Source organism: Piliocolobus tephrosceles, chromosome 15 (genome assembly GCF_002776525.5).
Source record: "Piliocolobus tephrosceles isolate RC106 chromosome 15, ASM277652v3, whole genome shotgun sequence".
NCBI lineage: Eukaryota > Metazoa > Chordata > Mammalia > Primates > Cercopithecidae > Piliocolobus > Piliocolobus tephrosceles.
The window spans coordinates 30,578,825-30,591,523 of NC_045448.1; the positions used below are offsets into that span (position 1 = coordinate 30,578,825).

The following is a 12,699-nucleotide window of genomic DNA, read 5'->3' on the forward strand; positions in this document are numbered from 1 at the left end:
ATACTTACAGTAATTATTATATAATTGCTGTTGCAGTAAAATAGTATTTTTTGCAGCTGTTGGGTGATGTCTACAAATCTTAAAAGAAAGGCAAGAAGAAAGCATATCCTTTTTAATATTATTACTATTTTAAGAAATTTAAATTTTAACTAAACTCTAATTAGTGATAGAATTGAGGGCATGCTTTTTTGTTCGGGGGTTATTATTTATTAACCCAACGTTGATAGAATTAGATGTTTAAATACATTTGTCAAAAATGGAAGGGTGAAAATATTTAAAGGGCGAATTCTAAAAGAAGAAAACAGGGTATACAATTTCCAAACCACTACAATAGGGGTCAAAAGCTATTTTGTAAGGGACTAGGTAATATTTTAGGTTGTGGTCCATACTATCTCTGTTGTACCTATTTCCTCTGTCATTGTAACAATGAAGCAGCCACAGGCAATATACATAAACAGATGGATATGGCTGAGTGCCAATAAAACTTTATTCATAAATAAACACTGAAATTTTAATTTCATGTAATTTTTTCATATCACAAAACATTCTTCTTGTGGGCCATATATACAAAGTCAGGCAGCAGAGTAGATTTGGTCCATGGGCTGTAGCTTGCTCCTTTCCGCATTAGAGAACAAAGGGAGGGAACAAAGGAAATTAATTTCAATTAAGACAGAAAATGGGAGAAAAATGGACCAGGGTAGGGGGAGCAAAAAACTGCAAGGGAGTATAACAAACAGGAAACATAAAATGAGATATCAGGAAAAGAAGAAAGTTATCCCAATAAATGTGAACAGCATAAACTTTTATCATAAAGAGAAGAAATTCTCAGGACGTAGCCTGAATGATAGCAGGGTACTAGACAATCAGGGTGTATGTCTACCATAGAGCAGTGCTATTGAAGTATGATTTGTGTAACAATACCAGTCAGCAAACTGTTAAATTCCACAATAAGATAAGAACAGAAACAGAGTAAGTTAGAGTAAGTATTTAGAAACTCTTTTTTTTTTGTTGTTGAGACAGAGTTTTGTTCTTGTTGGCCAGGCTGGAGTGCAGTGGCCCAATCTCGGCTCACTGCAACCTCCACCTCCTGGGTTCAAGCGATCTCCTGCCTCAGCTTCCTGAATAGCTGGGATTACAGGCATGCCCTACCATGCCCGGCTAATTTTGTATTTTTAGTAGAGACGAGGTTTCTCTATGTTGGTCAGGCTGATCTCGAACTCCCAACCTCACGTGATCTGCCTGCCTCAGCCTCCCAAAGTGCTGGGATTACAGGCGTGAGCCACCGCGCTAGGCCTAGAAACTCTTATAATAATGTGACATTGTTACCACATCCATTTGTGAGATTATTTTTGTACTAACTCCACTGAATTTCACAAAACTCAGTTCATTCAAGTTTGGAAAATTAAAAAGAGAAAACTGGTTTAAGAATTGCTACTAGAGAATACAATGCAGTTATTTATAAAATGAAGTAGTTCCCTATAGACATGGTCAATGAAATAAACACATTGTAGGACAGTGTAGGAGGTATGATCCTGTGTGTGTGTGTGTGTGTGTGTGTGTTTACAACCAGTCTTAACTGGAACTAACATGTTTTTTAAAAGCACCAATCATATATGTAACAGATTTTCAAGGAGTGGAAAAATTCACATCAATTTTTTTTTTGAGATGAAGTTTCACTTTTGTCGCCCAGGCTGGAGTGCCATGGCACAATCTCAGCTCACTGTAACCTCTGCCTCCCAGGTTCAAGCAATTCTCCTGCCTCAGCCTCCCGAGAAACTGGGATTACAGGCGTGCACCATCACGTCTGGCTAATTTTTATATTTTTAGTAGAAACAGGGTTTTACCATGTTGGCCAGGCTGGTCTCGAACTCCTGACCTCAGGTGATCCACCCGCCTTGGCCTCCCAAAGTGCTGGGATTACAGGCGTGAGCCACCATGCCCTGCCCACATGAAATTTTTAATCATGATTACAAATAAGAGATTATGATTGGTAGAGCACGATTGAGGGAAGTAGTGATAAAGGAGTATTTTTATGTTTTAGTCTACTTACATTTGTATTATTTGACTTTTTTTTTTTTTTACAGTACATGTATTTCTTTTATAATGCTTTTAAAATGTTTTATTTAAATTAATAATCTCTTGGCCTTTTAAATAATTGCCACTGGTCAATTGAATGTCCATTCAGAAAACAGAATTTTTAACCTCTGCTTCACATAATCCACAAAAATTCATTTGAAATGGATCAAGCATAAACTAGTGAAAGTTAAAACAGTAAAGCTAATAGAAAAACACATGAATGAGTTTGGGATAGGCAAAGAGTCCTTAAGCAGGACACAGAAAACACCAAGTACATGGAGAAGATTATATGTTTATATTCTGTATATGTGTATGTGTGTGTCTGTGTTTATAGCTGATGGACTTCATATTCCAAAAACTAAGAAAAAGACAGACATATCAATTTAAAAAAAAAAGGTTTGGAAGAGGTACTTTACAATGAAGAAATCTGAATCACTAATTTGAATATGAAAAGGTGCTCTGTTGGCCAGGCATGGTGGCTCACGCCTGTAATCCCAGCACTTAGGGAGGCCGAGGTGGCTGGATCACCTGAGGCCAGGAGTTGGATCACCTGAGGTCAGGAGTTTGAGACCAGCCTGGCCAACATGGCGAAACCCTGTCTCTACTAAAAATACAAAAATTAGCCGGGCATGGTGGCAGGTGCCTGTAGTCCCAGCTACTCGGGAGGCTGAGGCAGGAGAATTGCTTGAACCCAGGAGATGGAGGTTGCAGTTAGCCGAGATCACACCACTGCACTCCAGCTTGGGTGACAGAGCGAGACTTCATCTCGAAAAAATAAATAAATAAATAAATAAGGGTGCTCAGCATTATTATACAGGAAATGCAAATCAGAACTACTACACGTGAATTCTAATGGCTAAAATGAGAAGAACTCCTAAGATTAAGTGTTGGGGAAAATATAGATAGAGCCGTTGGAACGATCATACATTTCCGGTGGGAGTGCCAATTGGTATAATCACTTTGAAGAACTGGTGCTATCCGCTGAAGCTGAACAGACATAAACCCTATGAGGCAGCAGTTTCACTGCTGGTTATCTACTCAACATAATTGGGTGCTCATGTTCAACAAAAGACAGGTGCAAGATTATCTGTATTAGCTTTATTCCTAATCGACAAGGAATCTTCATAAAAAGTATAAACTGTATATTGGTCTACAGTGGTATATTTATATAATTGACACCAGCAATTATATCAATACTGGCATTGCAAAGAAGAAAATACTGCCACACAACATAGATGAATCTCACAGACAAAATTATTGAGCATAAGAAGCAAAATACATAAGAATATATACTGTGATTCTACTTATATGATTTATGGTGTTAGAAGTTGGAGTAGTGGTTTTCTTTTGGGAGGGGAAGTATTGACTGGGAATGGGACACGTGGGAGCATCTGAGGATTTTAGAAATGTTCAGTATCTTAATTGGGTGACAGCCAGGCATATATGTATATGTGACAATTTATTAAGCTCTATACCTATATATACTTACTGTCTGCACACTTCACTGTGAGTTATACCTCTATAAAAATGTTTAAAAAACACCAACTCAGTCATTACCCACTCATCTGAAATTCTGTCATTATTATGTACCAAATCCTTAACATATTCAAGGACTTTTATCTAAGTCTTGCATTCTTTTCCATTCACCTATTTTTGCAGATGTACTTTTAACTTAATCATTGTTGCTTCATAATACACTTGTTTAATGGTTCATGTCTTTCTTGCTTATTATTCTATTGCAAAGTTATCTTGAATATTCTCACCTTTTTATTATTATAGATAATCTGTAGCTTTATTTAGTTTTTGGCTTTGTCAAATAGCCAAATTCTCACACACCCTCACGCTATTGAGATTTTCACTGAAGATCATTGGCATCACTGGTTGAGTTCAAAAACATTGTGTAATCTCTCCATCTCTTTCTAGTTAAGTAATTGTTTTCATGTGACTCTTGCAAGGTAATTCGGTTTATTTCTGCACATTTTGGTTTTGCTGTTTGTTACATTTTACAATCCTTGATGCTATATTCTTGATATTATTGTAACTTGTTAATTATAACAATAGTGCCTACCTGTTGAACACTCTGTGCTAAATAATCTTACTTGTTTCTCACATCAATCCCCCTCAGGTAAATAGTGTTGCATTGTGCCCATTTTATATTTGGGTCTGAAGGGTGAACAGCTGGCTTGTGGTGGTTTAACTGCAGAGCTGTACTGCTTACACACACTGCTCTGTGGGCCTAAGTGTCCTCAATGAAGGACAGATGTGTGGGAGCAGGCAATGTGGGGTCACGTCCAATATTGGTGGATGAGACTGACATTATAGTGACTAGTAACTGAATGCTTATCAGCAAGACCTATACACTGAAGTGAACTTTTTAATACATGCTTATTTATATATGTAAAATACAGTATTCTAGTTTGGACTTACCCAAACCAAATAAAGTGTGGGGTGTGTGTGTGTGTGTGTGTGTGTGTGTGTGTGTGTGTGTGTGTATTTTTTATTTTGACGTGGAGTCTTACTCCATTGCCCAACTACGTTGTTGTGTGGCTGGAGTGCAATGGTGCGATCTCAGCTCACTGCAACCTCTGCCTCCTAGGTTCATGCAGTTCTCCCCACTCAGCCTCCCGAGTAGCTGGGATTCCAGGCAGCCGCCATCATGCCTGGCTAATTTTTGTATTTTTGTAGAGATGGGGTTTCACCATGTTGGCCAGGCTGGTCTTGAACTCCTGACCTCAAGTGATCCATCTCATCGGCCTCTCAAAGTGCTGGGATTACAGGCATGAGCCACCATGCCCGGCTATGTGTGTATTTAATCACTGGTAAATACATTATTTTTATGTATTCTCAGGGTACTGCTGTATTTACCAAATGATGATAGCTATTGTCTTAGTTGCATTCTTTGCTTGCAAGGAACCACCAGCTGAAATAATGAGAGTTTATTATTCCTCTATTCTTGCATGGCAGGAAGAGAGGTGGATTCTCAGGGATATCCAAGAGGTGGATCTGTAGACTGGCCAGGACTTGTGGAGATTAAAACTATCTTTTGTTATGAATCATAGTCAGCTTTAGGGGGCTTGGCTCATCTGGAGCTTTTGCCCTTCACTCTTGCATGCTTTTATTTATTCTTTTTGAGATGGAGTTTCTCTCTTGTTGCCCAGGCTAGAGTGCAATGGTGCAATCTCAGCTCACTGCAATCTCTGCCTCCCGGGTTCAAGTGATTCTCCTGCCTCAGCCTCCTGAGTAGCTGGGATTACAGGCACCTGCCACCACGCCTGGCTAATTTTTTGTATTTTTAGTAGAGATAGGATTTCACCATGTTGGCCAGGCTGGTCTTGAACTCCTGACCTCAGGTGATCCGCCTGCCTCGGTCTCCCAAAGTGCTGGGATTACAGGCATGAGCCACTGCACGTGGCCTCTTGTATGCTATTTTTATCCTGCCTCAGCCCCTCTGCTCTTTGGTCTGTCCATTTGACTGTGTGCTACCAACTTGTCTGGTTTCTCTGTGGTCCTAGGTGAAATTTCTGAGGGGGAACATTTGGTTGGCCTAGGTATTTACTGTGTTTGCCCAAGCTCTTCATGCTTTGTGGGCTATTGGACAGACTATTGGATTGGCTGCCTCAGTTAGATATCTACCGTAGTAATTCTGGTCATTGTGGCCAGGGGGAGATGGCTGGTCATCTAAACATGGCACATCTAGGACTCCCTCTTCAAAGAGCAAGGGTGATTTGCCCTAGAGAAAAGGAATGTAGTCACAGTGTACACTCTGATTAGTGTGTTTAGTACCATTACACAATTTCCCTTTTCTTTTCAATGCAATAGAAAGTGGCTAACATTGAAAATAGCAGTTGATTTAGAGACTTGAGTAGTATCAGAAGGGAAATATTAAAGAGAATGCTTATACACTTGACAACAGTCTTTTGCTTACTGCTTTGTAAGTTGTCAACACATACTCTTTTATCTCCTGTAGGTATCTTGGTTAAAATATCTGTTTAGCTAGGATTGTTAAAATTTTGGATAAGTTAGTGATAAATACTAAGGAAAAATTCTTTCCTTAATATTTTAATAGCTAGTTTTCGCTTGAAAAGATAATTTTGAGAATTTTGCAAACCTCATGATTACCAAATCTCTTTTAGGATCTTCTCATATATATATGTTAGTTATTTAAGCCAAGATCAGTGCTGAATTTATGGTATATCATGAAGCATTTATGATAATTTATAGTAAAACCAGAAAACTGAAATATTGTAGTCAATAATATGTGGATATTGGCAATAAAATTATAGGTAAATACTTGTCAAATTGATTCTAGGTTGGGCCATGCAGGCTGCTGCCTATATCTTCATTCATAGGAAATGGAAGGATGACAAGAGCCATTTTGAAGACATGATTGATTACTTTTGTGATATTCATGAACCACTTCAACTCCTCATATTCCCAGAAGGGACTGATCTCACAGGTAAGGTAGCCTGGGTTTGGCACAGTTAGAAATCATGTAGTCTAAACTTCTCATTTCTCAGAAGAAGTAACCGAACACCAATAAGAATAAGGGCTCTTCCAGGTGTGGTGGTCCATGCCTGGAATCCTAGCTACTCAGGAGGTTGAGACTGGAAGATGGATTGAGTCCAGGAGTTTGAGACCAGCCTGAGCTACATAGCGAGACTTCATCTCAAAACAAAACAAATCAAAACAAGAAAATTAATGGCTCATCCCTAAGGTCACTCGGTTAATTGATAGCATGTTAGGACTCAGAACTCTTGGTTTCTAGCCCACTTAATTTATAGTAGGCAACTCCAAGAGGTCATATTATTCATACTTGCCATCTTTGAACTTTATATTTTAAGCCTCAGAATATATTTTAAAATATCAGGCTTTTATCCTTATGTAAGCATAGTTTTAAAATCATGTTTTAGGTAATGTTTATCCTCCCCTACCTGGGTTTTTTTTTTTTTTTTCCCCTACCTGTTGTTTATATTCTCTTATCCTCTTCTAAGGTATTTATCCATTAAACCCTTCCTACTCCTCAGCTTCTTCCTCATAAGAAAAAGATCTGATAGTAACTAATTTCAGTTATTGTTGATTTACATTAACAGGTTACCCGTCTCCTGATATTTAAGCCCTATCCTTGCTACAAGCAGGAATAGCTTTGCCCTTCTTCAAGAAAACTCAGCCATCATTGAGTTGTAGCGAGGACACAGGAAGACATGTTTATAACTTTTCTGCCTTCCTAAATATTAAACTTCTTTTTTTTCCTTCTTCTTCTTTGAGTCTGTCACCTCGGCTGGAGTGCAGTGGCGTGATCATGGTTCACTGCAGCCTTGAACTCCTGGGCTCAAGCCTATAGTATTTGGGCCTACACCAGATACTACCACCACACCTGGCTAGCAGATTTTTAAATCGTATAGGCTAGGAATTGCCAATGGATTTCAAGAAAGTCTTACAAAAACTATAAACAAAATACTCAACATTGTCTGTCATCCTTACTAAATCAATAGTTTTCACACTTTTTAAACCATGGATTATTTTTGCAGGTGAAGCCTTCTATCAAGTATGTTAGATGATAAGACAGATAAAAGCAGAACTGCTCTGGTTGATACTGGGAGGAGTGGCAGTGGGGGCATAGCTTAGACAGAAAGTACCTCTGTAGAATCTTTGGACTCAGAAGACCAAAATTTACTTTTAATAGTCCCGATAACTTCAGGAAAAATACAGCAGAATTTGAGAAGGATTCAGTGGATCTTACAGCTCTGCTGTATAAGGCAAGACAGGCTGAAGCAGGAGAGAACTGAAGTCGAAAATCTCAAGTAGTATGGAGAGATAGAACATGAACTGAACTTCCAAATTTTTGATAATAGACTAAGAAGGGCAACCCTTAGAATTTAAGAGAGGAGAACAGGTAAATGAATGTACTGTTCACACTGTGGACATAATAATTTATGGAACTCATTACAAAAGAGAGTTCAAGATGAAAAATAGACATTACATACATATTCAAGCAAGTGAATAGGTGACTGAGCCATAATAGATTGTTAAGGGAAATAAAGGTATTTTAGGATTTACTGTAGGTAGCAATTAAGAGATCTTTGACACATCTATTGCAGATGGAACTGAGCTAAATGAACGGTGGCACTTTTTATATACTAGTCAGATCTCTAAAATATATGCCAACTGTGCAGTATATATTTAAATTTTTACAGTTGCGATTCTAAAAGTGGTTGTATCACAGAGGATAATACTGAGGATAATGATGGCTGCTTGTTGAAGCTTGAAAATATATTCTTGTAAGTTGTAAGTTGATTTCTAGAACTAAATTATCATTAGGAAATTATAAGGGATAGGTGGCCATATTTAAATTTTATAATATTTAGAATGTATAATACCTAAATTTCGATATTGAAATATCAGCTTTATTTGAGTATAGAAAGCCATTTACTGAAATGATAGATTTATATTTGTGAATGCGAAAATGTACATCAAAGAATGCCAACTTTGAAAGTTATTTGGTAAACAAAAACTAATGAAAGAAAGGTCATATGTTACTGCTACGTTAATGTTAATATGTTCATACATTAGACCTTCAGAGTCATAAAATGTATATGTAAAACTTTTTTCATTCTATATTTGTTCTTAGGTTTCTTTTTATAGGTGATGAACTCTACATATAGTGACATAATTTTGGAGTCCAGAGTGCTCACCATTACATGATGTAGTTGCATATATATTTTAAATGCAAATGATATTTACCTTTAAAGCTAGACTTTGCCAAGGAGAAAAAACAGACTGATCCTGAAGCTTTTAAATATTTTTTTAACAGTATAATACAGATAATTTTATTGAGCTGGTTAAAAAAAATCATTTTTAAAAATAGGCTAACAAAATATCTCCAGTTTGGAAAAAGTATCTGTTAATTAAAAGGTGTTTAGTTACTACCATACTAACCTTAAACTGGGTTTTTCAATCCAGTCAGACTGTTTTATAATTTAAGTTCTGAATCTAGCTGGCATGTATATTTAAATTAGTGCATTTAAATCTAACTTTACATATATTCTATCTTCATATTTTATTGTTGGTTATAACCTTTTAATGGAAGCAATATATGTTAATTAGGGAAAATTTGGAAACATAGAAGTGTGCACAAAACTTGCTATAATCCCACTGCCCATAAGTGAACACTATTTTAATGTTGGTCCATTTCTTTTGAATCATTTGGTCACATGTATTGGCATATTAGTTAGGGTTCTCTAGAGAAGGAGAACCAGTAGGATGTATATATATAGAAAGAGGTTGAGATTTATTTTAAGGAATTGGCTCTTACAGTTGTGGAAGCTTGGTAAGTCCACGATCTATAGGGTAGGGCAGCAGAGTGGAGATCCCAGGAAGCAGTTGAAATTCAAGGCCAAAGGCAGTCTAGAGGCAGAATTCTTTCTTCCTTGTTGAGGAGAGGAGGGCACCTCTGTCTTTTTCTGTTAAGGCCTTCATTCACCTGATTTGATGGGGCCCACTCCCATTGTGGAGGGTCATCTGCTGTACTCAGTCTACTAATTTAAATATTAGTCTCTTCTAAAAAACACCTTCCCAGAAACATCTAGAATAATATTTGACGAGATACCTGAGTATCATGGCCTATTCAAGTTGACATATAAAATTAGTCATCACAATTAGTATATGATGATTTTGAGTTCCATTTCCCTGATTTGGAAGGATTCTAACAATTATATTATTGCATATAACTTAACACCTACTATATACATACAACTTATTCTTTTTAATTCATATATGAGTGCCTGGATCTTTATCCCTACTATCATGAAGTTTACGTTCTATGAGGAAAGACAGGTGATAAACTAATAAGTTAATAAAAATATGTCAGTCCTAAGTGCTATGCGGAAAAATAAGGCAGGATAAGGAGATAGAGAGTCATAGAGGGAGTGTAGGGTGCTGTTTTATTCAAGATGGTTAGGGAAAGCCTCTCTATTTAAAGTTTCTATTTAGGTAGGGACTAAATGAACAAAGCAGAAAACCATGCAGCTGTATGGGTGAAAGGCATTCTGGGTGAAGGGAGGAACAGCAACTGCACAGATCCTGAGGTGGGAACATGCCCAGCTGGTTTGAGAACAGCTGCTAGTAGTCCCATGGGTGGAAGGAGTGCAGGAGTGGGATAGTTACAGGGAGAAACGTGACAAGACAGGCTCTGGTCAGAAAGTGGGATGCTAGTGTACCTATTAGCAATAACGGAGTCTGGGGATGGGTAGATGAACTAGGGGGTAGATGGAAAACTCTGCATCTCTAATCTCTCTGCATTTCTGATCATTTTTACCTTCCCACATTGTGACTATTTGTTTTAGAGCTGTTTATACTTGTACTCACATTCTACAACAGTTCAGTTTTGCTTTCAGAATCCCCAGAGTTTTATAAACTGAAAGACCAAACTAAAGGGTAGTTACTACTCATCTTTGTGGTGTCTCTGGGATTCCGAATCCCATTTAAGGTCCTGTCAGCTGTCTATAATATAAATATTGTTTTGTAGCCCCATGCCCAGGATATCCTCAAATGAATAGAGAGGAACTTACTACTCTTCATGTGTAGGGGTTTTACTTTTGACTTGCCTGGCTCGATTCCTCTATCATGAAATGATGTAACACCTTCTATAGGAGTGTTCTTTGAATATTTCAGTGTTATGGAAGGCATCTATGGTTTTTGGAGACTTTGAGGATTCAGTGATCTTAAATTCACTCCTAGTAAAGTTGTGTCAGTATAGGTATTTTTCTTGTAACTGGGAATAATAGTTTATAAATTTCGGAATGTAGCTGAGGATTGCGGGTTCTAATATCTGCTGTCATCAGAAAGTATTTCATGATCTCTCCCAGCAGTTGAGGCCAAATTTCTGAACACTTTACTTTTTCCAAATGTATTTGCTGAATAATGGGTTTGGTTCTTCTTGGAACTTGTAAAGTTACCTCATGGAATGGAAAAAGAAGGTTTTGCCAACAACTGGAACATGTACTTGACTCTGTAACTATATTCAGCCAAACCATGTTCAGATGTTTGTACATGATGTGCTAATCATGTGCCCATTCCGTTATGGAGTGGTTTGGGTTAGTAATATTAGCATACTCTGTGCCTGAGCAAGGCAGATACTTCAGTTTACATGGAAGGCTTAAATTATTGGGTTTTAAAGAATGTTGATCCGATATATTTGATTGCTAGTTATTTCTTCTGGATGTCTAGGTCATTATATTTTGTTAGTGTCTTAGTTTTGTTTTATTAGCATTTTATATTTTAATATTTCAATTTTCTTATATAGGGATTGTTTGACAAAAATTTTAGTTTATTAGCATTTTAATTTTCATAGAATATTGACTTTTATGAAATCTTTTAAAGAAATTAAAATATTTGAATATGAATTTCAGAAAATGTATAAAAATCTGTTTATGCCTTTGTTATAATTTTTTAAAATTCTAGTAAGTATAACCGAGCATCTCAGCTTTGAAATGCATTTTAACACTTTTTTTCTTTAGTCTTAGAATATAGCCTCGAAATGTATTTTGAAACTCTGTTTTCCTTCTTTTTCCACTAGACACTTCCTTGCACCATGTATGCTTATCTACTATATGCTTACTTAGAAATTCCAGAGCTAATTTTGAAACAAACCAGGCATGGAGGCCCTGTGGAATCCTCCCACTTAGGGGGAGTTGTGAACAATTAGTCCACTACCACCAGGCTGAAGTCAAGTAATGCCAAGTGGACCTCTGGATGGCCAGTTACCCGAGATAGCCATCAGAACAAGACACACAGACCCTGTGCCATCCACACATCTCCCATAGCAAGTTTCCTTTTAAAAACACTATGATAAATTTTAAAACTGAAGATGGGACTTTAGAACACTAGTTCCCTATCTTCTCAGTTTGCTGGCTCTCTGTTTAAAACCTTCTTTCACTCCCACCAAACTTGGCCTTTCGAGCAGCAAATAGCCAAACCTGGGTCTGGTTACATAAGTAGGTCTGGGATCTTGATAACGGATCATCTGCAATGTTTGTATCTTCTCATTTGACTCAGTATTCAGTCCTTATAGAATAACTAACTGCTATTTTTATCAAAAAATTTTGTACTTCTTTCCTTACCTCATTTATTTTCCTTTAGTTTATGATTCATAATGGTCCATTGTTTTGTTTAGAAAACAGCAAGGCTCGAAGTAATGCATTTGCTGAAAAGAATGGACTTCAGAAATATGAATATGTTTTACATCCAAGAACTACAGGCTTTACTTTTGTGGTAGACCGTCTAAGAGAAGGTAAGCACCCATTTCAAAATGTACTTTTTAATGAAAGTGGCAAAAATTGCTAAGCTTTATATATAGCCCTTTAGAGTTCATAAAAGATTTTTTAATACTTTATCTCAAGAAATGAGATACTGTATTTTTATTCCAAGTTGACCTATGTACTAAAATGTTTTGCCGTGTATTCTTGAGAGATATAAAAGAGATCTCTGTAAAAAATTCTTTCCCCTTTTTTGGAACAGACATAACTCTATGTTACATACTTTTATATATATACACACACATATAGCATATGTGTATATGTGCATATGTGTGTGTGTGTGTGTATATGTATGTATGTATGTATGTAT

The 12,699-nt window shown here is 37.0% G+C and overlaps 1 protein-coding gene across 9 annotated transcripts in view; it reads left to right on the plus strand.

Annotated features, from left to right (window-relative positions):
* Positions 1 to 12,699, plus strand: part of LCLAT1 (lysocardiolipin acyltransferase 1) — a 236,819-nt gene that overhangs the window by 132,297 nt on the left and 91,823 nt on the right. For all 9 annotated transcript variants that reach the window (XM_023217292.2, XM_023217295.1, XM_023217300.2 and 6 more), the window contains 2 exons: positions 6,386 to 6,532; positions 12,248 to 12,364. In XM_023217292.2, coding sequence (XP_023073060.1) covers positions 6,386 to 6,532; positions 12,248 to 12,364 — 264 coding nt within the window. The remainder of the gene's footprint in view (positions 1 to 6,385; positions 6,533 to 12,247; positions 12,365 to 12,699) is intronic.